Source organism: Oncorhynchus nerka, linkage group LG5, assembly GCF_034236695.1.
Source record: "Oncorhynchus nerka isolate Pitt River linkage group LG5, Oner_Uvic_2.0, whole genome shotgun sequence".
Lineage (NCBI taxonomy): Eukaryota > Metazoa > Chordata > Actinopteri > Salmoniformes > Salmonidae > Oncorhynchus > Oncorhynchus nerka.
In genome coordinates this window covers 10181467-10206368 of record NC_088400.1, presented here as the reverse complement: position 1 = coordinate 10206368, position 24902 = coordinate 10181467, and the positions used below count along the sequence as shown (strand labels likewise).

The following is a 24902-nucleotide window of genomic DNA, read 5'->3' as shown; positions in this document are numbered from 1 at the left end:
TATGACTGTCTTTAATTAAGGCTATACATTTTCTATTGCTATGCTAAAATGTCACAAAATTGGAGTCACTTCTGAAATGCATGTGGATGATCTGCCCGGTCTCTAAACAATGTACCAACAAAACAACAACTACAAAGCAAAATAGGCCCCTGTAGAATCCATAAACCTTGGGAGTTCCTGCTTTCTAGAAGGGAGCATAGAGTTAAATTTAGGAGCGTCTGTCAGACGTCCCACCCTCTGAGGAAGGGACGGGGTTAGGGGGTCTGCCTGAGCCTGCCCACAGCAAATGTCTTCTGTGTGAACTTGTGTAGCTGTTAGATAGTCTTAGTCCTCTCTGACAGCTGACTTCTCCTTTGGCTTTTCTGCTTGTTGGTGTTCTGAAGGTAAGACTGAGCATCCTCCTCAATGACTTGCTGTGACTTAGTCAGTAAGGACTTCTCAACTAATGTTGCATTGGAAACGTGCTGCTTGTTTTGAGTTGCTGTGATACTTGAACTATGTGATAGTATTTCAGAGTGTTAACCCGAACGACAGTGATTGGAGGCTTTCCTGTGGTTATATTCAAGTTGTGCAGGAAATTAATCGTTTTGGTGCAAAATTGAACCATTTTTTTTGTGCAAACTTTGAAATGAGTAAATATTTCTTCTGAAACTATATTGTCAATAGAATATTTAGTTCAACAGAATATAGAAAAGTTATAATCAAACGATTTCCGTACCTTTTCATTCATGGAAAAGCTGTGAAAAGTATACAGACGGTAGAGGAACTAGTTCTGACATTCGCTATTGGAACAGCACAATGTTACACAAGTATTGTTGCCACATAGTTACTTGGAGGGGTGGTGGAGGGGATGGGGCCCGACAAAGCCTGAGAGAGGGGGGACGACGACGACGACGACAAAGCCTGAGAGAGGGGGGACGACGACGACAAAGCCTGAGAGGAGAGGGGGGGACAAACACCACTGTAAATACAACCCATATTTATGTTCATTTATTTTTCCTTTTGTATACTTTAACTAGTTGCACATTGTTATAACATTGTATATAGCCATAATGTGACATTCAAAATGTATCTACTCCTTTAAACTTTCGTGAGTGTAAAGTTTACTGTTCATTTTTGATTGTTTATTTCCCTTTTATTAATGATCTATTTCACTTTCTTTGGCAATGTAAACATATGTTTCCCATGGCAATAGCGTCCTTTGAATTTAGTTGAGACACAGAGAGAGAAGGGGAGAGAGAGAAGGGGAGAAAGAAGGGGGGAGAGAGAGAAGGGGAGAGAGACAGAAGGGGAGAGAGAGTAGGGGAGAGAGAGAGAAAGATCTCAGTAAGACAAAAGTAATGGTGTTCCAAAAAAATGTCCAGTTCCCAGGACCACAAATACAAATTCCATCTAGACACCGTTGCCCTACAGACCACAAACAACTATACATACCTCGGCCTAAACATCAGTACCACAGGTAACTTCCACAAAGCTGTAAATGATCTGAGAGACAAGGCTAGAAGGGTATTCCATGCCATCAAATGGAACATAACATTCAGCATACCTATTAGGATCTGGCTAAAAATACTTGACTCAGTTATAGAACCCATTGCCCTTTATGGTTGTGAGGTCTGGGTTCCGCTCACCAACAAAAATGTCACTAAAGGGGAGAAACACCAAATTGAGACTCTGCATGCAGAATTCTGCAAAAATATTCTCAGTGTAGAACATAAAACATCAAATAATGCAGAGCAGAATTAGGCCGATACCCGCTAATGAACAAAATCCAGAAAAGAGCTGTTCAATTCTACAACCACCTAAATGGAAGCGATTCCCAAACCTTCCATAACAAAGACATCACCTACAGAGAGATGAACCTGGAGAAGAGCCCCCTAAGCAAGCTGGTCCTGGGGCTCTGTTCACAAACACAAACACACCCAACAGAGCCCCAGGACAGCAACACAATTAGACCCAACCAAATCATGAGAAAACAAAAAGATAATTACTTGACACATTGGAAAGAATTAACAAAAAAACAGAGCAAACTAGAATGCTATTTGTCCCTAAACAGAGAGTACACAGTGGCAGAATACTTGACCACGGTGACTGACCCAAACTTAAGGAAAACTTTTACTATGTACAGAAATAGTAAGCATAGCCTTGCTATTGAGAAAGGCCGCCATAGGCAGACCTGGCTCTCAAGAGAAGACAGGCTATGTCAAACCCAATTTTGATAAACTCCCATATCTACTGGGTGACATACCACAGTGTACCATCACAGCAGCACAAGAAAAGGGCAACCAGTGAAGAACAAAATTCTGTACAACCCATATTTATGTTAATCTATTTTCCATTTTATACTTGAACTATTTGCACATCGCTACAACACTGTATATAGACATAATATGACATTTGAAATGTCTCTGTTCCTTTGGAACTTCTGTGAGTGTAATGTTCACTGTTTATTTCACTTTTGTTTATTATCTACTTCACTTGCTTTGGCAATGTTAACACATGTTTCCCATGCCAATAAAGCCCTTGAATTGAGAAAGAGAGAGAAAGAGAGAGAAAGAGAGAGAGAGAAAGAGAGAGAGGAGCAATCTCAACACAGATCCCTCCCTCCCTCCACTCCCAATTACTTCCATCAACAGGAATGCACGTTACCATGACAATCCCCACCAGCTGTTTAGGCTCTTTGTGAGATCCTGCAGATGTCTGTTCTGATAGCCTCTGAGTTTGACAAACTCACACAGAAAGGCTGACATAACACACTCTCTGTCCATTGTTCTGCCTGAGAATTACTGCAACTTTGAACAAATAAATACCTTTAAAACAAAGAAAAGTGAAAACCATTTATTCTCAATTGCCTTTTTTTTGTACAAGAATATAACTCTATTAGGTTATTAGTCAATGTTAAAAATGTATTGAAGTTGTCAGCTTTTCAGGAAAAGCACATTTCACCCGTTGAGATATCAAAGCTGGCTTATAGGATCTATTTGTCTTTTTTCAGTTTAGCAGTGAACTGAGTGAAGTATTCAGGTTTGCGTTAACGACTAAAGAATGACAAACTGTTTATGCAATGGAATGTTTTTCTTCTTCCTCTTGCCTATTGATGAATACAAAATACTTTTTTTTAACTGTCTTTCACTTAGTATGAGAGGAGGTGGCATTTCTGAAAATAAAATGTGTTGTTTGGTTCGATGTGCTGAAGGGTAGCTATGGTTGTGCAGAGTACAAAGTTTAAACTAGGTCAAGAAAGAGAGAAAGGACTGTGGATATTTTGGATTGGCTGCATGGCAACCCTAAGAAAGCTCTAATCCTGGACAGGAAGGAAGTTATTGTCCTCATGCCATCTCTTCACCAACAGTCTGACGCGGAAATGGAAAACATTTGAACTCTCGAGTCAGCATTAAAAACAAACAAACAGCGGAATTAACCATAGAGTGTTAGCTAGACTAGGAACGCCAGATCTCACTCCTTCACTTCTTCAACCACTAAGCAAATGTACAAAATCACAAGGGGATGGAAACAAGGGGATGGGTGTGTGAGAGAGACTCAGAGGAGGAGAGGTGGAAGGAAGCCGGAGCGTATTGCCTAGCGACACTCCTCTGGCTCCGTGCCAGTACAGCTAGCGAGATGAGGGTCTGAAGGCCTGTATACAGTGTTGCAGACTGACTAGCCCACTGTAGATGACAAAAGAGCTTTTTGTGTTACATAGTAAATGACTAACATACTGTTTACCACACCAGGTCAGACTTTAGAGTGAAATATATTGGATGCACATCTTTTTTTTAAACACAAAAAAACACATTTAGAACAAACTTTACAAACTCAAACACCTGATTGGCACAGATTTTGTATTAGTTACAGCTTGTGGTAAATTGTTAAATTATTTAATTGGAGAATTAGGAAACTGTTGGTAGTTTTTTTTATGTGAGACAGGTGTGTGTTTAGGGCCAGTAGACCAACTGAGAGGAGTTAAGTCCAGAGAGAATGACAGAGAAAGGGGTTTAACACACATTTAAATTATAGGACTCAGGAATTCCATTCAGATTTATATCTTAGGCACATGTTTCAACCCACTGCTTTAAGGTTAACCCTGTGAGACAGAGAGGAAGAAAGAGAGAGGTGATGGTGGGATAGGGATGATTTAAGGTTAACCCTGTGAGACAGAGAGGAAGAAAGAGAGAGGTGATGGTGGGATAGGGATGCTTTAAGGTTAACCCTGTGAGACAGAGAGGAAGAAAGAGAGAGGTGATGGTGGGATAGGGATGATTTAAGGTTAACCCTCTGAGACAGAGAGGAAGAAAGAGAGAGGTGATGGTGGGATAGGGATGCTTTAAGGTTAACCCTCTGAGACAGAGAGGAAGAAAGAGAGAGGTGATGGTGGGATAGGGATGCTTTAAGGTTAACCCTGTGAGACAGAGAGGAAGAAAGAGAGAGGTGATGGTGGGATAGGGATGATTTAAGGTTAACCCTCTGAGACAGAGAGGAAGAAAGAGAGAGGTGATGGTGGGATAGGGATGATTTAAGGTTACCCCTGTGAGACAGAGAGGAAGAAAGAGAGAGGTGATGGTGGGATAGGGATGATTTAAGGTTAACCCTGTGAGACAGAGAGGAAGAAAGAGAGAGGTGATGGTGGGATAGGGATGATTTAAGGTTAACCCTGTGAGACAGAGAGGAAGAAAGAGAGAGGTGATGGTGGGATAGGGATGATTTAATAGATCAACTCTCCAGTAGAAGGTGCTGTAGGTAGATCAACTCTCCAGTAGGAGGTGCTGTAGGTAGATCAACTCTCCAGTAGAATGTGCTGTAGATAAATCAACTCTCCAGTAGGAGGTGCTGTAGGTAGATCAACTCTCCAGTAGGAGGTGCTGTAGATAGATCAACTCTCCAGTAGAATGTGCTGTAGATAGATCAACTCTCCAGTACAAGGTGCTGTAGATAAATCAATGTATTCTCCATGTAGATTCCATGGCACATTATGCTGACAAATTACGTTGAAACAACGTTGATTCAACCCGTTTGTGCCCAGTGGGATGTTCCCTCTCCACGCTGGCTTATTTGTCTATGGTATTAAAGAGCAGCAGGACATTTTTCCCAGGTCTGGGGCTTCGTATGTGGCCCCTGCCTCATATATTACACCTGTTCTATATGCTTCCCTTCCTGTCTAGTCCCATTACACCTGTTCTATATGCTTCCCTTCCTGTCTAGTCCCATTACACCTGTTCTATATGCTTCCCTTCCTGTCTAGTCCCATTACACCTGTTCTATATGCTTCCCTTCCTGTCTAGTCCCATTACACCTGTTCTATATGCTTCCTTTCCTGTCTAGTCCCATTACACCGGTTCTATATGCTTCCCTTCCTGTCTAGTCCCTTACACCTGTTCTATATGCTTCCCTTCCTGTCTAGTCCCTTTACACCGGTTCTATATGCTTCCCTTCCTGTCTAGTCCCATTAAACCTGTTCTATATGCTTCCCTTCCTGTCTAGTCCCATTACACCTGTTCTATATGCTTCCCTTCCTGTCTAGTCCCATTACACCTGTTCTATATGCTTCCCTTCCTGTCTAGTCCCATTACACCTGTTCTATATGCTTCCCTTCCTGTCTAGTCCCTTACACCTGTTCTATATGATTCCCTTCCTGTCTAGTCCCAGTACACCTGTTCTATATGCTTCCCTTCCTGTTTAGTCCCATTACACCTGTTCTATATGCTTCCCTTCCTGTTTAGTCCCATTACACCTGTTCTATATGCTTCCCTTCCTGTCTAGTCCCATTACACCTGTTCTATATGCTTCCCTTCCTGTCTAGTCCCATTACACCTGTTCTAAATGCTACACCTGTTCTATAGTGCCAACTGTAAAGTTTGGTGGAGGAGGAATAATGGTCTGGGGCTGTTTTTGAGATTAATTGGAACATCGACTGCAAGCCAGCCCTAATCGCCCAACATCAGTGCCCGTCCTCACTAATGCTCTTGTGACTGAACGGAAGCAAGCCCCGTCAGCAATGTTCCAACATCTAGTGGAAAGCTGACCAAAAGAGTGGAGGCTGTTATAGCAGCAAAAGGGGGGACCAAGTCCACATTAATGCCCATGATATTGAAATGAGATGTTCAACAAGCAGGTGTCCGCATACTTCTGACAATTATATGAGTGACCTTTGTTTGGTCGCGAACTCTGGATGTGGAAAAATACAGGGACTCTGGATGTGGAAAAATACAGGGACTCTGGCAGAAGTTACAAAGGATGACGTCTTCAAATACTGTGAACAAGGAAGGTTCTCTCTACTTTGAAAAATGAAAAAAATATGTTGTTGTTTTTTTCTCACTTAGAACTTGGACCTCCACCTCTAACAAACATATAGCTAGGTAGTATCTGAGAGGAAGCTAGCGTTGTGAAAACAAAAACACTGCTACCAGCTTCAAGAAATGTCTATATTTAGCTTGGAGGTTGTACTGTGTGGCCAAACTTCCTATCTAATGATATTTTTTAACATATTTATACTTAGTCTTGTTTTCAGTTCAGCGGGAGGATGACTGATGTAACAGCAAAACAAATGATTTTATTTGGAAAGTGGTGCTCATAGACAAACAGGGTAGAGGAAGAGGAAACGGCTGTGTAAAGAGGCCCCTTTTCAGCAGGTATTTCATTTAGAGGTTTGTTGGGTTGGGGCGTAAACTAAACTGGGAGGGAAACAGCAGATGTAAACGGTTTTCAAAGAGGCTTTAAAGGCTGCAGGATTAGGGAATTCTTTCTTCTTCTTCTTCAGGGTGATATAACTGGTGGTTAAATGGTTTGGTGGCTATAGGGGGACTCGTGGCTCAGTCTCTGTGTATGTCGGTCAGAGGAGGACCTCAGCATGGTAAATGGACAAACATTTACTGGCAGTAAATGTACATTTTGAAAAACACTGGAAAAGTCCATCTCAAAGACTCAACACACTTTAGAACTCATGCACTTACTTAGAGAAATAAAATATAAAACAATTCTAAGAAATGCATTAAATTAAATCTAGTCGTACGGTGTTAGTCTTGAGAGTTATGCAAACAAAATATTTTCTGAATGAGTGGTATTTCTCTGGACAGCTAGGCCCAATGAGACACATGATGCGTACAGGTAACAGATGGTATGGAGCCTTTCACAAGACACACCTGTCCATTGCATTTAAGAACCTTTACTGCAATCCTCACAATATGTCAAATGTTGAGAACCAATTCCAGAACCTTCGGGTATTTTCATAATGTATATCCCTGTCGTTATGTTGTTGTTCTTTGAATAGCAAGCTAGGTACATGTAAACCATCTTCTACCATGCTTGAAATGACACCTTTGACAACAAATCAAAGTACTCCATCTGAGGGAGAAAAACATCTCAGGAGGAGCAAATCTCAGGAGGGGCAAATCTCAGGAGGGGCAAATCTCAGGAGGGGCAAACAAAAGAGGTTTTGAAAAGGTTTTCTTTTGACACCCATGGTCTATTCCTAACGCATGGGACCTATAAGCTACACAACGGAGAGAGAGAGAAAAGTCCAGGACTGATATATGGAGTCCATGTAACCCAAGTTAAGACTTAGTCACCTGACCCGTTTAAATCATCCCTATCCCACCATCACCTCTCTCTTTCTTCCTCTCTGTCTCAGAGGGTTAACCTTAACAGAGCAAATTAACTGTATCCATGCTTTATAAGTCTTATATCACCAATGAGACTATTCAGGCCTATATAGCATTAAGGAAGTCATAAACAGATCATGTTTCATTTCAACCCAGTGTTCCACGACGAATAGACAATACGTATAGAACTAGGGTTTCAGGCTTTGGTGGATTTCAGATGTATTCTTACAGTTAATAGTGTATACGCTGGATTCACGCCTCATCCCAAAATAAGACTAAATCAAATCATACTTTATTCAAGGTGCATTTAAAGTTTGATTTGATTTAGTCTGCATTCTTAAAATTACATTAAAAAATTAAAAAAATTATGGAAAATAATGTGAATTATTAATTTGTAAACTGGATATTGTTTTGTGTTTGGTTGTCAAAGCAACCAAATATGACCATTTGAAGGAGATGTATCTTCTGCCTGTATAATTCCATCTGTGCCACCGACTGAGTCTGGCTTTAATTCCTGTTGGTCTACAAATGAATAATTGATGTGTTGAATTCACATCTCCATCTCAACCAAAACCATTCGTCTGTGTGATTAACAGGGACTGAGCTAGAGCAGTGTTTGTAAGACAAGGGTGGATCAAGGGACCTGTGGCAGGGACATTTTACAAAAACGTATGTATAGTCAGAATAGTTTGAGCTACAAACTATTAAAAGCTGTCGATGAAAAGCTGAGACTCTCACGAACACATACATGTAACATGTTTTGATCTATGACTCTCACAAGCTATGCAAGAGTCGTTAGAATGTAAGGGGTTCATCTACATAGAAGATCAGAGGAAATCTCAGGACATAGTGTCTATAATACTGTAAGGGGTTCATCTACATAGAAGTTCAGAGGAAATCTCAGGACATTGTGTCCATAATACTGTAAGGGGTTCTTCTACATAGAAGATCAGAGGAAACCCCAGAACATACTGTAATGTCTATGATACTGTAATACGTTAATTTAGTTGCTGTCACAAACTCCACACAGTTGTCACTGACAGGTTGAATATGTATTTCCCACTGAGCAAACACTTTATTTACTTACGGCATTCATATAAATGTATTTTTTTTAAATCCGTTTTTTTTTGAGTCGGCAGACCTTTGTCAATTTGTCAATAAAACTCATGAAAGCAACTGTTTATAACTAATTATTTTGTGTTCTACTTGTAGTCCTTGTTGTCCTGAAAATAAAACGGTAAAACACTTCTTTGTAAGGCTAAATATAAGGACATGGAGATAAATGAAAGTCAGAGAGATAAATGAAAAGCTGATTTTAGTTGGGATCGCGGGACTGATAGGGTTAACAAATGATACGTTGGATTCACGTCTCCAACTAAACCAAAAATCTAAATGAAAGACAATGATTTAGTTCAGTAGTTCAGATGAAACTATCGAGGCATTATATACCTAGTGGATATTTGGTTGGGTTGTCAACCAAACACTATTCAATATTACTTTAGTTAAGGCTATCTTACAAACTAATGTATTTGTTCAATCTTAAAATGAGTAACACATCCATGGCCACATTGTAACTATAAATGTCTTCTTCAAGATAGCATGAAAAGGTTTCAGGTCTGTGGAGATTGCTATAATAATCTGTGCATAATCTCAAACAGCATTGATCATGTACTATTAATGTACTATTGATGTACTACTGATGTACTACTGATGTACTATTGATGTACTACTGATGTACTACTGATGTACTACTGATGTACTATTGATGTACTACTGATGTACTACTGATGTACTACTGATGTACTATTGATGTACTACTGATGTACTACTGATGTACTACTGATGTACTATTGATGTACTACTGATGTACTACTGATGTACTACTGATGTACTATTGATGTACTATTGATGTACTACTGATGTACTACTGATGTACTATTGATGTACTATTGATGTACTACTGATGTACTACTGATGTACTATTGATGTAATCTCAACTGCAACCCAGGTCTTTGTTCTATTGTTCTATTAGATGAATCACAGTGCTAACACATTAGGTTGTTGTATAAATACAAAAATATGTTATTGAAAATGCAGTGATAACACATTTACAGTTGAAGTCAGAAGTTTACATCCACTTAGGTTGGAGTCATTAAAACTAGTTTACATCCACGTAGGTTGGAGTCATTAAAACTAGTTTACATCCACTTAGGTTGGAGTCATTAAAACTAGTTTACATCCACTTAGATTGGAGTCATTAAAACTAGTTTACATCCACTTAGGTTGGAGTCATTAAAACTAGTTTAGTTTACATCCACTTAGGTTGGAGTCATTAAAACTAGTTTACATCCACTTAGGTTGGAGTCATTAAAACTAGTTTACATCCACTTAGGTTGGAGTCATTAAAACTAGTTTACATCCACTTAGGTTGGAGTCATTAATACTAGTTTATATCCACTTAGGTTGGAGTCATTAAAACTAGTTTACATACACTTAGGTTGGAGTCATTAAAACTAGTTTACATCCACTTAGGTTGGAGTCATTAAAACTAGTTTACATACACTTAGGTTGGAGTCATTAAAACTAGTTTACATCCACTTAGGTTGGAGTCATTAATACTAGTTTATATCCACTTAGGTTGGAGTCATTAAAACTAGTTTACATCCACTTAGGTTGGAGTCATTAAAACTAGTTTACATACACTTAGGTTGGAGTCATTAAAACTAGTTTACATCCACTTAGGTTGGAGTCATTAAAACTAGTTTTTCAACCACTCCACAAATGTCTTGTTAACAAACTGTCGTTTTTGCAAGTTGGTTAGGACATCTACTTTGTGCATGACACAAGTCATTTTTCAAACAATTGTTTACAGACAGATTATTTCACTTATATTTCACTGTATCACAATTCCAGTGGGTCCGAAGTTCACATACACTAAGTTGACTGTGCCTTTAAACAACTTGGAAAATTCCTAAAAATGAGGCCTACAAACCTGACTCAGTTACACCAGCTCTGTCAGGAGGAATGGGCCATAATTCACCCAACTTATTGTGGGAAGCTTGTGGAAGGCTAGCCGAAACGTTTGACCCAAGTTAAACAATTTAAAGTCAATGCTACCAAATACTAATTGAGTGTATGTAAAACTTCTGACCCACTGGGAATGTGATGAAAGAAATAAAACCAGAAATTAATCATTCTCTCTACTATTATTCTGACATTTCACATTCTTAAAATAAAGTGGTGATCCTAACTGACCTTAGACAGGTTATTTTTACTAGGATTAAATGTCGGAAATGGTGAAAAACTGAGTTGAAATGTATTTGGCTAAGGTGTATATAAACTTCTGACTTCAACTGTAGATACCAACTAAACCAAAAATCCTACATTGTTTTTCCATTGGAATGGCAGAAAGCATAGGGATTACACATTGGGAATTCAACAAACCTCTGACTGTCTTTTTGAGAATGTGAAAATAGGTTGGAATCTCGTTGATCAATATCAATAGTTTGGAGTGGGTGAGTAAAGGTTGAAAAGTCACATTTCCAAAAATGGGAAATGCCTGTCCTTAAAAGAAGGCGGATTGTGATCCAAGTCTACACTAAAAAATCTCAAGTAGACCTCATATGTAATACTGTAGACTACTAGCACAAGACTACATTCAACATTACTTTTCTAAGTATCTATTTACTAGTTGGAAATACAATGTCGAACAGGAGACTGAATTCAGCTCCGGTGATTGAATTTATGACAGTCATTTGAGCTATCCACAAAGAATGTGAACATAGCTATCCACAAAGAATGTGAACATAGTTATCCACAAAGAATGTGAACATAGCTATCCACAAAGAATGTGAACATAGCTATCCACAAAGAATGTGAACATAGCTATCCCCCTATAATCAGACAGGACAGTGGACGGTTCGTCTGGAACCAAACCGCTACCCATGAGCCTTTTGTGATTCTTGGAGTAACATCTTGTTTTTGTCCCTGCATGACTTGTTTGACCACGCCTGAGTAAATGTCTGGACCGTGTCTGGCCCGTACACCGTGTATAGGAATACAGTACATAGCGCTGCTCTAGACAGGCGGTAAACTGGAAAGGAGTTTGACCTCAACTGCACCTCGTTATCAACCAGACATCAGTTGAGTTGAATGTGTGTAATGTGTACTAAAATGTTCCTCTTTGTGTCTCTCTCTAGACTGAACGATGAGGGTGTGGATTGTCTTCCTCCTGTGCCTAGCTGGTCAGGCATTCACCGCTTCCATTGTAAGTGTCCCTTTGATGTGTGTGTGTGTGTGTGTGTGTGTGTGTGTGTGTGTGTGTGTGTGTGTGTGTGGCAAACAATGCTAACACCATCGTCTTAACCATTTCAGACTGAGGAGGAGCCCATCATTGATGATGTCGGTGAGGAGGTAAGGTCATGAACTTGTTTACAGATTTCAATGGACAGGTGTGCTTAGGGGGGGGGAACAACATCACACAACATGAACATACCCACTGGGCACACACTGGTTGAATCAACGTTGTTTCCACATCATTTCAATTCAATTACGTTGAACCAACATGGCATGGACGTGGAATTGACGTCTGTGCCCAGTGAGTAGTCACTTTCACAGGTGGGAGCAAATTAGCAATAGTGTCGTGTATTAATCAAAACACAGAGAGATGAAAAACATTTAGCAATATATGAATCAAAACACAGAGAGATGAAAAACATTTAGCAATATACGAATCAGTAGATCTATTCTTTACTCTCTCTGTGTCGCTTTTGACAAGTTAACAAACGAAAACATCAGTACGACTTTGACTGAAATAATTTAATCTCAAACATTTTTGTGACAGAGGATTTTTCCCTTGAATATTGACTACTTTTCTGTAATGTAGCTTGAGACAGAGTGAGCAGAATCCCACAGGTTATAAATACAGCGGACAGGAAACCATGACGTTTTAATGGCTCCACCACATGTGGGTCAGGCTCTATCCACCCCATCCAGCTGTAGGCTGCTACACCTCTGTCTAGACCTGTCTGAAGTACAGACTTCATTCTGCCGTGCCGCTTGATAACTAAAGACATTTAGCTACAGCTTCCTTTTCTGGTACTAAAATTGTGCGACCAATTTATGAGCATTGCCCATAGCTTATATAAAATAGTGTCATCTTTGATATGGTATATATTAACTTGAAATGTGTTGATTCCAACTCTACTGTCTCTCTATTGTTCAAACATTCTGGAACATTAAAAATGGAACATTAAAAATGGAAGTGTTGTTTTGTGTTCTCTTGCCCTTGTCTCAGGCACAGCCAGAGGTGGGGGTCAACCCGGTGCAGGTAGAGACTGGAGACTTCGACGAGGCCATCGATGTCGAGGAGGAGGAGGAGGAGGTCACCGCTGAGAGTGAGCAATACTCATTGTAATCACTAATCACTACTGTCGCTCGACAGACGTTGTGAGAAAACAATACCTAATCCCCAATGCCTTCTGTGAAGGGAAGCTTATATAAAAGTCCTAGTTTACCACATATTACAATGATAATTGGGAACATTCACCAAGCTAACAGTCTGCATGGCTACAGTAATGTATAGCTATTATTGTAACGTTAAACACACAATAGCCACTACAGGGTTCCCCAATTGGTGGCCCGGAAGCCAAATTTGGCCCAAGGGTGGTTTTATTTGGCCCCCCAAGTCATCTGAGTGAGAGAAAAAAAAATGAAAAAAAAATGTTTTTATTGTTGGACATAAAAAACAACAGCAAATCAGCTCCAATTCATTTTAACTTTGTAAATGTGTTCCAAGGTATTCCCACGTATAATAGAGACATGTGATCTTATTCAAATGTAAGCAAGGTTTAAAATGATTATGTTTTAGTCAAATATTATATCTATTTGCGCTTCTTGTGGTAAATTTTCAATCTACACATTTTTTTTGTAATTATATATCCGGCCCCAGTGATCATCCACTCAAGAAAAACTCTGAATCTAGTTGATGATCCTTGTATATCCTAGTATATATTTTAGGCTGCTTAGGTTTAGTAGAGGTGTGAAAACATCAATCAAATGAAGCTGTGTGTCGGTCCTCCATTGCAGCAGCTGTGTTGTGAGATGTTGGCTAGATGGTAGAGAGGGGGGCGACACGTTGAGATGTTGGCTAGATGGTAGAGAGGGGGGCGACACGTTGAGATGTTGGCTAGATGGTAGAGAGGGGGGCGACACGTTGAGATGTTGGCTAGATGGTAGAGAGGGGGCGACACGTTGAGATGTTGGCTAGATGGTAGAGAGAGGGGGGGCGACACGTTGAGATGTTGGCTAGATGGTAGAGAGAGGGGCGACACGTTGAGATGTTGGCTAGATGGTAGAGAGGGGGCGACACGTTGAGATGTTGGCTAGATGGTAGAGAGGGGCGACACGTTGAGATGTTGGCTAGATGGTAGAGAGAGGGGGCGACACGTTGAGGTGTTGGCTAGATGGTAGAGAGGGGGCGACACGTTGAGATGTTGGCTAGATGGTAGAGAGGGGGCGACACGTTGAGATGTTGGCTAGATGGTAGAGAGGGGGTGACACGTTGAGATGTTGGCTAGATGGTAGAGAGGGGGCGACACGTTGAGATGTTGGCTAGATGGTAGAGAGGGGGCGACACGTTGAGATGTTGGCTAGATGGTAGAGAGAGAGCGAGAGGGGGAGACACGTTGAGATGTTGGCTAGATGGTAGAGAGAGAGCGAGAGGGGGCGACATGTTGAGAAGTTGGCTAGATGGTAGAGAGGGGCGACACGTTGAGATGTTGGCTAGATGGTAGAAGAGCGAGAGGGGGAGACACGTTGAGATGTTGGCTAGATGGTAGAGAGGGGCGACACGTTGAGATGTTGGCTAGATGGTAGAGAGAGCGAGAGGGGGCGACACGTTGAGATGTTGGCTAGATGGTAGAGAGGGGGGCGACACGTTGAGATGTTGGCTAGATGGTAGAGAGGGGGGTGACACGTTGAGATGTTGGCTAGATGGTAGAGAGAGAGCAAGAGGGGGGAGACACGTTGAGATGTTGGCTAGATGGTAGAGAGAGCGAGAGGGGCGACACGTTGAGATGTTGGCTAGATGGTAGAGAGAGAGCGAGAGGGGGGCGACACGTTGAGATGTTGGCTAGATGGTAGAGAGAGAGCGAGAGGCGGGAGACACGTTGAGATGTTGGCTAGATGGTAGAGACGGGGGTGACACGTTGAGATGTTGGCTAGATGGTAGAGAGGGGCCGACACGTTGAGATGTTGGCTAGATGGTAGAGAGAGAGCGAGAGGGGGGAGACACGTTGAGATGTTGGCTAGATGGTAGAGAGAGCGAGAGGGGCGACACGTTGAGATGTTGGCTAGATGGTAGAGAGAGAGCGAGAGGGGGCGACATGTTGAGATGTTGGCTAGATGGTAGAGAGAGAGCGAGAGGGGAGACACGTTGAGATGTTGGCTAGATGGTAGAGAGAGCGAGAGGGGGCGACACGTTGAGATGTTGGCTAGATGGTAGAGAGAGCGAGAGGGGGAGACACGTTGAGATGTTGGCTAGATGGTAGAGAGAGAGCGAGAGGGGGCGACACGTTGAGATGTTGGCTAGATGGTAGAGAGAGCGAGAGGGGGCGACACGTTGAGATGTTGGCTAGATGGTAGAGAGAGCGAGAGGGGGGCGACACGTTGAGATGTTGGCTAGATGGTAGAGAGGGGGCGACACGTTGAGATGTTGGCTAGATGGTAGAGAGGGGGCGACACGTTGAGATGTTGGCTAGATGGTAGAGAGGGGGGCGACACGTTGAGATGTTGGCTAGATGGTAGAGAGGGGGCGACACGTTGAGATGTTGGCTAGATGGTAGAGAGGGGGCGACACGTTGAGATGTTGGCTAGATGGTAGAGAGGGGGAGACACGTTGAGATGTTGGCTAGATGGTAGAGAGGGGGCGACACGTTGAGATGTTGGCTAGATGGTAGAGAGAGAGCGAGAGGGGAGACACGTTGAGATGTTGGCTAGATGGTAGAGAGGGGGCGACACGTTGAGATGTTGGCTAGATGGTAGAGAGGGGGCGACACGTTGAGATGTTGGCTAGATGGTAGAGAGGGGGCGACACGTTGAGATGTTGGCTAGATGGTAGAGGGGGCGACACGTTGAGATGTTGGCTAGATGGTAGAGAGAGCGAGAGGGGGAGACACGTTGAGATGTTGGCTAGATGGTAGAGAGGGGGCGACACGTTGAGATGTTGGCTAGATGGTAGAGAGAGAGCGAGAGGGGGAGACACGTTGAGATGTTGGCTAGATGGTAGAGAGGGGCGACACGTTCAGATGTTGGCTAGATGGTAGAGAGGGGGCGACACGTTGAGATGTTGGCTAGATGGTAGAGAGAGAGCGAGAGGGGGAGACACGTTGAGATGTTGGCTAGATGGTAGAGAGGGGGCGACACGTTGAGATGTTGGCTAGATGGTAGAGAGGGGGCGACACGTTGAGATGTTGGCTAGATGGTAGAGAGGGGGCGACACGTTGAGATGTTGGCTAGATGGCAGAGAGAGGGGCGACACGTTGAGATGTTGGCTAGATGGTAGAGAGGGGGCGACACGTTGAGATGTTGGCTAGATGGTAGAGAGGGGGCGACACGTTGAGATGTTGGCTAGATGGTAGAGAGGGGGCGACACGTTGAGATGTTGGCTAGATGGTAGAGAGGGGGCGACACGTTGAGATGTTGGCTAGATGGTAGAGAGGGGGTGACACGTTGAGATGTTGGCTAGATGGTAGAGAGGGGGCGACACGTTGAGATGTTGGCTAGATGGTAGAGAGGGGGCGACACGTTGAGATGTTGGCTAGATGGTAGAGAGAGAGCGAGAGGGGAGACACGTTGAGATGTTGGCTAGATGGTAGAGAGAGCGAGAGGGGGAGACACGTTGAGATGTTGGCTAGATGGTAGAGAGAGCGAGAGGGGGCGACACGTTGAGATGTTGGCTAGATGGTAGAGAGAGAGCGAGAGGGGGGAGACACGTTGAGATGTTGGCTAGATGGTAGAGAGAGAGCGAGAGGGGGGCGACATGTTGAGAAGTTGGCTAGATGGTAGAGAGGGGGCGACACGTTGAGATGTTGGCTAGATGGTAGAGAGAGCGAGAGGGGCGAGACACGTTGAGATGTTGGCTAGATGGTAGAGAGGGGGGCGACACGTTGAGATGTTGGCTAGATGGTAGAGAGAGCGAGAGGGGGGCGACACGTTGAGATGTTGGCTAGATGGTAGAGAGAGCGAGAGGGGGCGACACGTTGAGATGTTGGCTAGATGGTAGAGAGGGGGCGACACGTTGAGATGTTGGCTAGATGGTAGAGAGGGGGTGACACGTTGAGATGTTGGCTAGATGGTAGAGAGAGAGCAAGAGGGGGGAGACACGTTGAGATGTTGGCTAGATGGTAGAGAGAGAGCGAGAGGGGGCGACACGTTGAGATGTTGGCTAGATGGTAGAGAGAGAGCGAGAGGGGGAGACACGTTGAGATGTTGGCTAGATGGTAGAGACGGGGGTGACACGTTGAGATGTTGGCTAGATGGTAGAGAGGGGCCGACACGTTGAGATGTTGGCTAGATGGTAGAGAGGGGGCGACACGTTGAGATGTTGGCTAGATGGTAGAGAGAGCGAGAGGGGCGACACGTTGAGATGTTGGCTAGATGGTAGAGAGAGCGAGAGGGGGCGACACGTTGAGATGTTGGCTAGATGGTAGAGAGAGAGCGAGAGGGGGCGACACGTTGAGATGTTGGCTAGATGGTAGAGAGAGAGCGAGAGGGGGAGACACGTTGAGATGTTGGCTAGATGGTAGAGAGGGGGCGACACGTTGAGATGTTGGCTAGATGGTAGAGAGAGAGCGAGAGGGGGCGACACGTTGAGATGTTGGCTAGATGGTAGAGAGAGAGCGAGGGGGGGCGACACGTTGAGATGTTGGCTAGATGGTAGAGAGAGAGCGAGAGGGGGGAGACACGTTGAGATGTTGGCTAGATGGTAGAGAGAGAGCGAGAGGGGGGCGACACGTTGAGATGTTGGCTAGATGGTAGAGAGAGAGCGAGAGGGGGCGACACGTTGAGATGTTGGCTAGATGGTAGAGAGAGCGAGAGGGGCGACACGTTGAGATGTTGGCTAGATGGTAGAGAGAGAGCGAGAGGGGGCGACACGTTGAGATGTTGGCTAGATGGTAGAGAGAGAGCGAGAGGGGGCGACACGTTGAGATGTTGGCTAGATGGTAGAGAGAGAGCGAGAGGGGGCGACACGTTGAGATGTTGGCTAGATGGTAGAGAGAGAGCGAGAGGGGGGCGACACGTTGAGATGTTGGCTAGATGGTAGAGAGAGAGCGAGAGGGGGGCGACACGTTGAGATGTTGGCTAGATGGTAGAGAGAGAGCGAGAGGGGGGCGACACGTTGAGATGTTGGCTAGATGGTAGAGAGAGAGCGAGAGGGGGGCGACACGTTGAGATGTTGGCTAGATGGTAGAGAGAGAGCGAGAGGGGGGCGACACGTTGAGATGTTGGCTAGATGGTAGAGAGAGAGCGAGAGGGGGGAGACACGTTGAGATGTTGGCTAGATGGTAGAGAGAGCGAGAGGGGGGCGACACGTTGAGATGTTGGCTAGATGGTAGAGAGAGAGCGAGAGGGGGGCGACACGTTGGTAATGACAGAGTTCTTCTGTCTCAAAAAGAGAGACCTATCATCATGTGTTCCACCCAATGGTTCCAGTTAGCTTCTTGGAAACGGAAAATAAACCCTTCTCCTAATTGACAGGGGCGCCGCCACACTCCTCTGCTAAATACTGCCAGGAATATCTGTCTGTTGAATAACTTAGCATTAAATTCAAGGGCAAAAGACCACTTCGATATGTTCCATTTTTAATGTTCCAGAATGTTTGAACAATTTTTTCCGATTCCTTCGTAGGCCCCTGCTTGAACCACCACTGCAAGAAGGGAAAGGTGTGTGAGGTGGATGAGGAGAACACCCCCATGTGTGTCTGCCAGGACCCCACTACCTGCCCTGGTGCCGTTGGAGAGTTTGAGCATGTGAGTTATCATTATATGAATCATATTCTAATCTGTTCAGACCAACATCAAGTAGGCCTAGATGTTTCATATTTAACTATGTTGCTAATATAACCTTGACCTGTACAATAATGCTACTACTTATTTGCATCATTGGCTAATTCTTGATATACTGTCATTTCTGACTATATCATGAATGTAATCTGTGTATCCCAGGTCTGCGCCACCGACAACACAACCTACGACTCTTCCTGCCACTTCTTTGCCCACAAGTGCAGTCTGGAGGGAACCAAGAAGGGCCACAAACTGCACCTAGACTACATCGGGCCATGCAAATGTGAGCTATGCTTTATAGTTACAAACATTCATGGATTGAATTGTATTAAATTCATTTCAATTCAATGTATTTTATCCCCACAGGGACCATTGAAAACGTTTTAATACAACCATTCAATTCAGTGCAAAAAAAAATTCACCTTTCAGAATCCCCCAGAGACACATTTTCCTCTGAGACTCCGTTCCCAGTGTGATTGGTTATGTTGACTTAGAGCTGAAGCCCTGCTGAAAGCTTCTCCAGGGGAATGATTGATGGGCTTGAAAGAGAGGGATTTTGCCTTAAGGAACCTAACACGTAGAGTGGAGGGCAGGCTGTAGCATGCCCACTGCACCGCCGCCCTTCTCAAACTACCGCTGAGTCTGCAGCTAAATGTCTGTCATTAAACAGAATCAAACCAGGCATCTCTCACTGTTGGTGATGAGTACCTTAGGACTGAAGGGCACCGGTGGAGATGATGTTGTTGCACGTTGTGGACGCAGAACATTTTTAAGAAAACTTTTTAAAACTACTGGCCTCTAAATGTCAGGTACAGTATTCAACCACGGGATTAAACAAGAAGGTACAAAATCATTGCCTATGGGACTGTGCGCATCAACCATACATTTCAATGGACACAAATGTCACATTTTGTGTGAGTTGTGGGTTTTATGTTCTATGACAAAGGGCTTGACCATAATTGTTTGAAAAATAGGACTGGAGATTTTGACTTGGATGTCCTACTTGCAAAACAACTTTCTGACTATGTCTTACTTGACTTAATTAAACGAAACCCTTTGGTACCTTGGGGACCATACGTCATTAAACAAAACCTTCTTCAGCTGTTCCTGGGTCTTCCCTGTTTATTTTTTCCTCTCTGACCGTACCTAATGTTTAGTCCCGTGTGTCTCTCCAGTCATCGAGGCCTGTGTGGACAGCTCTGACATATAACGCATTCTCCTTCCTGTTTATTCTCCAGTCATCGAGGCCTGTGTGGACAGCTCTGACATATAACGCATTCTCCTTCCTGTTTATTCTCCAGTCATCGAGGCCTGTGTGGACAGCTCTGACATATAACGCATTCTCCTTCCTGTTTATTCTCCAGTCATCGAGGCCTGTGTGGACAGCTCTGACATATAACGCATTCTCCTTCCTGTTTTTTCTCCAGTCATCGAGGCCTGTGTGGACAGCTCTGACATATAACGCATTCTCCTTCCTGTTTATTCTCCAGTCATCGAGGCCTGCATGGATGCTGAGCTGAATGAGTTCCCCCTGCGTATGAGGGACTGGCTGAAGAACGTTCTGGTCAGCCTGTACGAGCGCGATGAGGAGAACAACCTGCTGACTGAGAAGCAGATGCTTAGAGTAAGTCCACATAGCCACTCTATATGCACTGCACAGAACCCATTTACTGCACAGAACCCATTTACTGCACAGAACCCATTTACTGCACAGAACCCATTTACTGCACAGAACCCATTTACTGCACATTTGCCTCATGAGGTTGGGTCAAAATCATTATTAAACACAGCACAGAACCAATTAATTTTGCTTACGTTCATTTACCGAACTCTGCAGATGGGTCGAAAATAATGAATAAACCAAAATATGATTATAGGATTTTACATTCTGCTCTCACTATGAGGTCGGCTCCTTTTGTGCATCCAATTCTACTGGGATTTATTTATCAGTTTATTCTATTCGAAAGATTATTAGGCAAACGAATGTTTGCAAAAAATTGTTTTACTTGGCAGGTGAGGAAGATCTACGAGAACGAGAAGAGACTGCAGGCTGGAGAGCACTCCCTGGACCTGCTGGCCCACGACTTTGAGAAGAACTACAACATGTACATTTTCCCCGTCCACTGGCAGTTCGGTCAGCTGGACCAGCACCCCGTCGATGGGTAGGTTGAGGAGAAGAAGAAGAGTTTCCTGTCTTCTGCTTCAGCTGGATTGTTTCAACATCACACAAATACAGGCTTGCTTGGGCTATAACTTTGATTCAACTCTGTGCTAGTCAGGACTTCAATACTGAAACATCTCTAAAATGTCTCAGAAAGGATATCAGCAGCATGCCTGAATGTATTGTTTTATGAGCGAAGAAAGCTGACATTGCTACATTGGTGCTCTTCATACTTTTCTAGGGTCTAACACTATAGCTTACAAAGCCTTCATAAAGCCTTTATAAGGCCTGCGTAGATGCTTCGTAACAGGTGTTCTGTGGTGTTGTAGGTTCCTGTCCCACACAGAGCTGTCCCCCCTGCGCGCCCCTCTCATCCCCATGGAGCACTGCACCACTCGTTTCTTCGAGCAGTGTGATGCTGACAATGACAAGTACATCGCCCTGGAGGAGTGGGCCAACTGCTTCAGCATCAAGGACCGTGAGTAGTTTTAAAAACACCTCGCTCAGTTTACACTCCTTATTTTACTGCCTTGAAAAAAAAAACAGGAGGACCAAGGCCCTCTTTGGACTATTCAAATGCCTTCATTGTCTGTATCTGAAATGGTACCCTTTTCCCTATATAGTGCACTACTTTTGACCAGAGTCCTATGGCCAATGGTACCCTTTTCCCTATATAGTGCACTACTTTTGACCAGAGTCCTATGGCCAATGGCATCCTATTCCCAATATAGTGCACTACTTTTGACCAGAGTCCTATGGCATCCTATTCCCAATATAGTGCACTACTTTTGACCAGAGTCCTATGGCCAATGGTACCCTTTTCCCTATATAGTGCACTACTTTTGACCAGAGTCCTATGGCCAATGGCATCCTATTCCCAATATAGGGCACTACTTTTGACCAGAGTCCTATGGCCAATGGCATCCTATTCCCAATATAGGGCACTACTTTTGACCAGAGTCCTATGGCCAATGGCATCCTATTCCCAATATAGGGCACTACTTTTGACCAGAGTCCTATGGCCAATGGCATCCTATTCCCAATATAGTGCACTACTTTTGACCAGAGTCCTATGGCCAATGGCATCCTATTCCCAATATAGTGCACTACTTTTGACCAGAGTCCTATGGCCAATGGCATCCTATTCCCAATATAGTGCACTACTTTTGACCAGAGTCCTATGGCCAATGGTACCCTTTTCCCTATATAGTGCACTACTTTTGACCAGAGTCCTATGGCCAATGGCATCCTATTCCCAATATAGTGCACTACTTTTGACCAGAGTCCTATGGCCAATGGCATCCTATTCCCAATATAGTGCACTACTTTTGACCAGAGTCCTATGGCCAATGGTACCCTTTTCCCTATATAGTGCACTACTTTTGACCAGAGTCCTATGGCCAATGGCATCCTATTCCCAATATAGTGCACTACTTTTGACCAGAGTCCTATGGCCAATGGCATCCTATTCCCAATATAGTGCACTACTTTTGACCAGAGTCCTATGGCCAATGGCATCCTATTCCCAATATAGGGCACTACTATGGGCTGTATAGGGCATAGGGTACCATTTCAGACATATCTTCCTTTACTGTCTGGTTTTGAATTGAAACGGTTCATAGCCATTTCATTATTGCTTGTTAATGGTGGGCTTTTTTTTTCATTATTTTTTCAGAGGATGTCGACCAGGACCTTGTCATCTAAGCTCATCAGCTGACCTACAGTATGAAAACGAGTCTCTATCGGGACGAGGTGCTCAGCTGATCCCTAAATTAGAGGAAGACAGTAACGGTGCTAACTACAACTAATTAACGACCAACCGACACCACTAAAATTGCTGAAAAAGACATATGCACAGTCTGAACTAACAAATCACAAAAAGTGATCATGATACAACTTTTTTTTTCTTGTTTCTGCAAATAAAAAAAATCCTTTTTAACCAGATAGATTAGAGGAGGTAACAGAAAGATGCTTTTTGACGGGAGAAAGATGTAAATGTATGTTGAATGGGTTGTGATAATGGTTGTTCACAACATGTATATTGTGTTGACGTGATCAGGGCTTGGATTTAATAACATCAAATAGAACATTCTTTGGAGGATACAAGTTTTGTAAAAATCTAAAAAAATAAAGTTTCTAAATAAATGCTTCTTTCATTTGCTTTTTTTCCAAAATATTTTAGTTGTTTTGGTGTCTTCACTCATTTTGTCATCTTCGTTGTTTTGTTTGACTCTTGACTACTGCTTAAATTAAGGCCTGACTATCCTCCGGTTTGTTTTCTTACATAGATTCTGCCACACAACAAGGGCATAAGTGTACTGAAAAAAATGATTGAGAATAAAAGGAAATATTGTTTCAACTCTACGAGGGAAGCGTCTCGCAGGTTGAGCGTTCTTCTCAAGCTTTAGCATGTTTACTGACATTCTTCTACTTTGTGACATTGTATGACCAACAATAGATCTCTTTCCTTAAATAAAAGTTACTGGAATGTCCAACACTGCTGCATGCTTTAATATCTGCATTTATTCAGTATCCTCACAATGTTGATAAACATCAACTGGAACAAATGGAAAAACACAAGACTTAGAACATTTCATGGGACATTTCATTAGTTGTCTTTACACATTAGTTTTGAAAACACAACAAAAAGACCTCCAAAGCGTCCATATCACAGATATAAAGCACATCATCGTGAAGGATTCATTGAAAGAAGTGCCACATATACAGTTGCAGTGCATGATGTTCTGTACTGCATTGTAGGCTACGCCTTTGTCTTATGAGTTACAGGCTCAGTACACGTCTCAACGTCCTGTGATGAGTGTAGTTCTGGCCCATGAATCCAGTATTTTTTTTGTCAAAACTTTGGTATACCACAAAGCAAAAGTTTTCTAACCCTCTATTTAAGAGTCTATATTGGAAGTTCAAACCAGCACTTTGCATTGGCTTGAAACTACCATATCTAATAACTTTCCTACGAGACCAACCACCTCGTTCTGTGGCATGATGAACGCAATGACTTAAGAGAAAAATACTGAACCATAGAATTGCATTGTGTTTGTAAAAACCAGCTGGACAACCTGTCCCAATGAACCCAGAAGAATAGGTTTGCCAGGAACTGGCTAGTTTAGTTTAGTTTACTTTTCAGAGAAATGAATCTTATGTATCCTCTTAAAAACAGAAAAGAAAGAAGATCAAAAATGGCCATATTTCCATATTTGGTCAAAAACCAGAACAAGCTGAAAGTTTCCTCTCTGTAGAATCGAAGAAATGTCCCATGAGAGTCAGAGGAAAGGAGAAGCCTATAGTGTGTTACTGCAGCACCCTGTTACCATCTCTACCCTTTCAGCCAGACAGTACAGCGAGGCAGGAACTCTGAACAACTGTAGAGTCTCCTCCACATAGGCTGAGCCACAGGCACCACCCCTTCTTCCACAAGTGGGAAATGTCCTCCCTTCTCTCCAAGACAAAACGGAGGAAATAACAGTTGAATACAATGAGATTATTGTTAACAATTCTCAATGTTTTTTGGGGATGAATAAAGAATGTGAATTAAAGAAATACTTCTGACTAGAACTAAATATTTTCGCCTTTATCATGATGTTGAATTGACCACAGATCACTTGCATCCCCCAGAAGAAAAAAAAACAGAAGAAAATAAATTATTCATTGTGGAAAATGTTTTAAAGAAAAATGAATTATCTTTGTTAATGATATTATTAATAGGAAAGGTGGAGTTATCCAAAATTACAACAAACTGATCGCAGATTTACCACAAAAAGGGGAGGAGGCAAGTGGAAGGGGGAAAAGGGGAGGAGGCAAGTGGAAGGAGGAAAAGGGGAGGAGGCAAGTGGAAGGGGGAAAAGGGGAGGAGGCAAGTGGAAGGGGGAAAAGGGGAGGAGGCAAGTGGAAGGGGGAAAAGGGGAGGAGGCAAGTGGAAGGGGGAAAAGGGGAGGAGGCAAGTGGAAGGGGGAAAAGGGGAGGAGGCAAGTGGAAGGGGGAAAAGGTGAGGAACTTGTTTATCTATCCATTATTAAAGACCAAAACTGGCAACAACAAAAAGTCATACAAAAAATTATATATCAGCTT

At 43.1% G+C, this 24902-nt stretch overlaps 1 protein-coding gene across 1 annotated transcript; it reads left to right on the top strand.

Moving 5' to 3' along the window:
- Positions 1 to 291: 291 nt before the first annotated feature.
- Positions 292 to 22961, top strand: LOC115119161 (SPARC-like). Its single transcript, XM_065018344.1, has 10 exons — positions 292 to 383; positions 11792 to 11859; positions 11967 to 12005; positions 12889 to 12988; positions 18501 to 18622; positions 18818 to 18938; positions 20146 to 20279; positions 20669 to 20817; positions 21146 to 21294; positions 22492 to 22961. The coding sequence occupies exons 2-10, from the start codon at positions 11800 to 11802 to the stop codon at positions 22518 to 22520; spliced, it is 903 nt and encodes a 300-aa protein (XP_064874416.1). The 5' UTR covers positions 292 to 383; positions 11792 to 11799; the 3' UTR covers positions 22521 to 22961.
- Positions 22962 to 24902: the final 1941 nt, after the last annotated feature.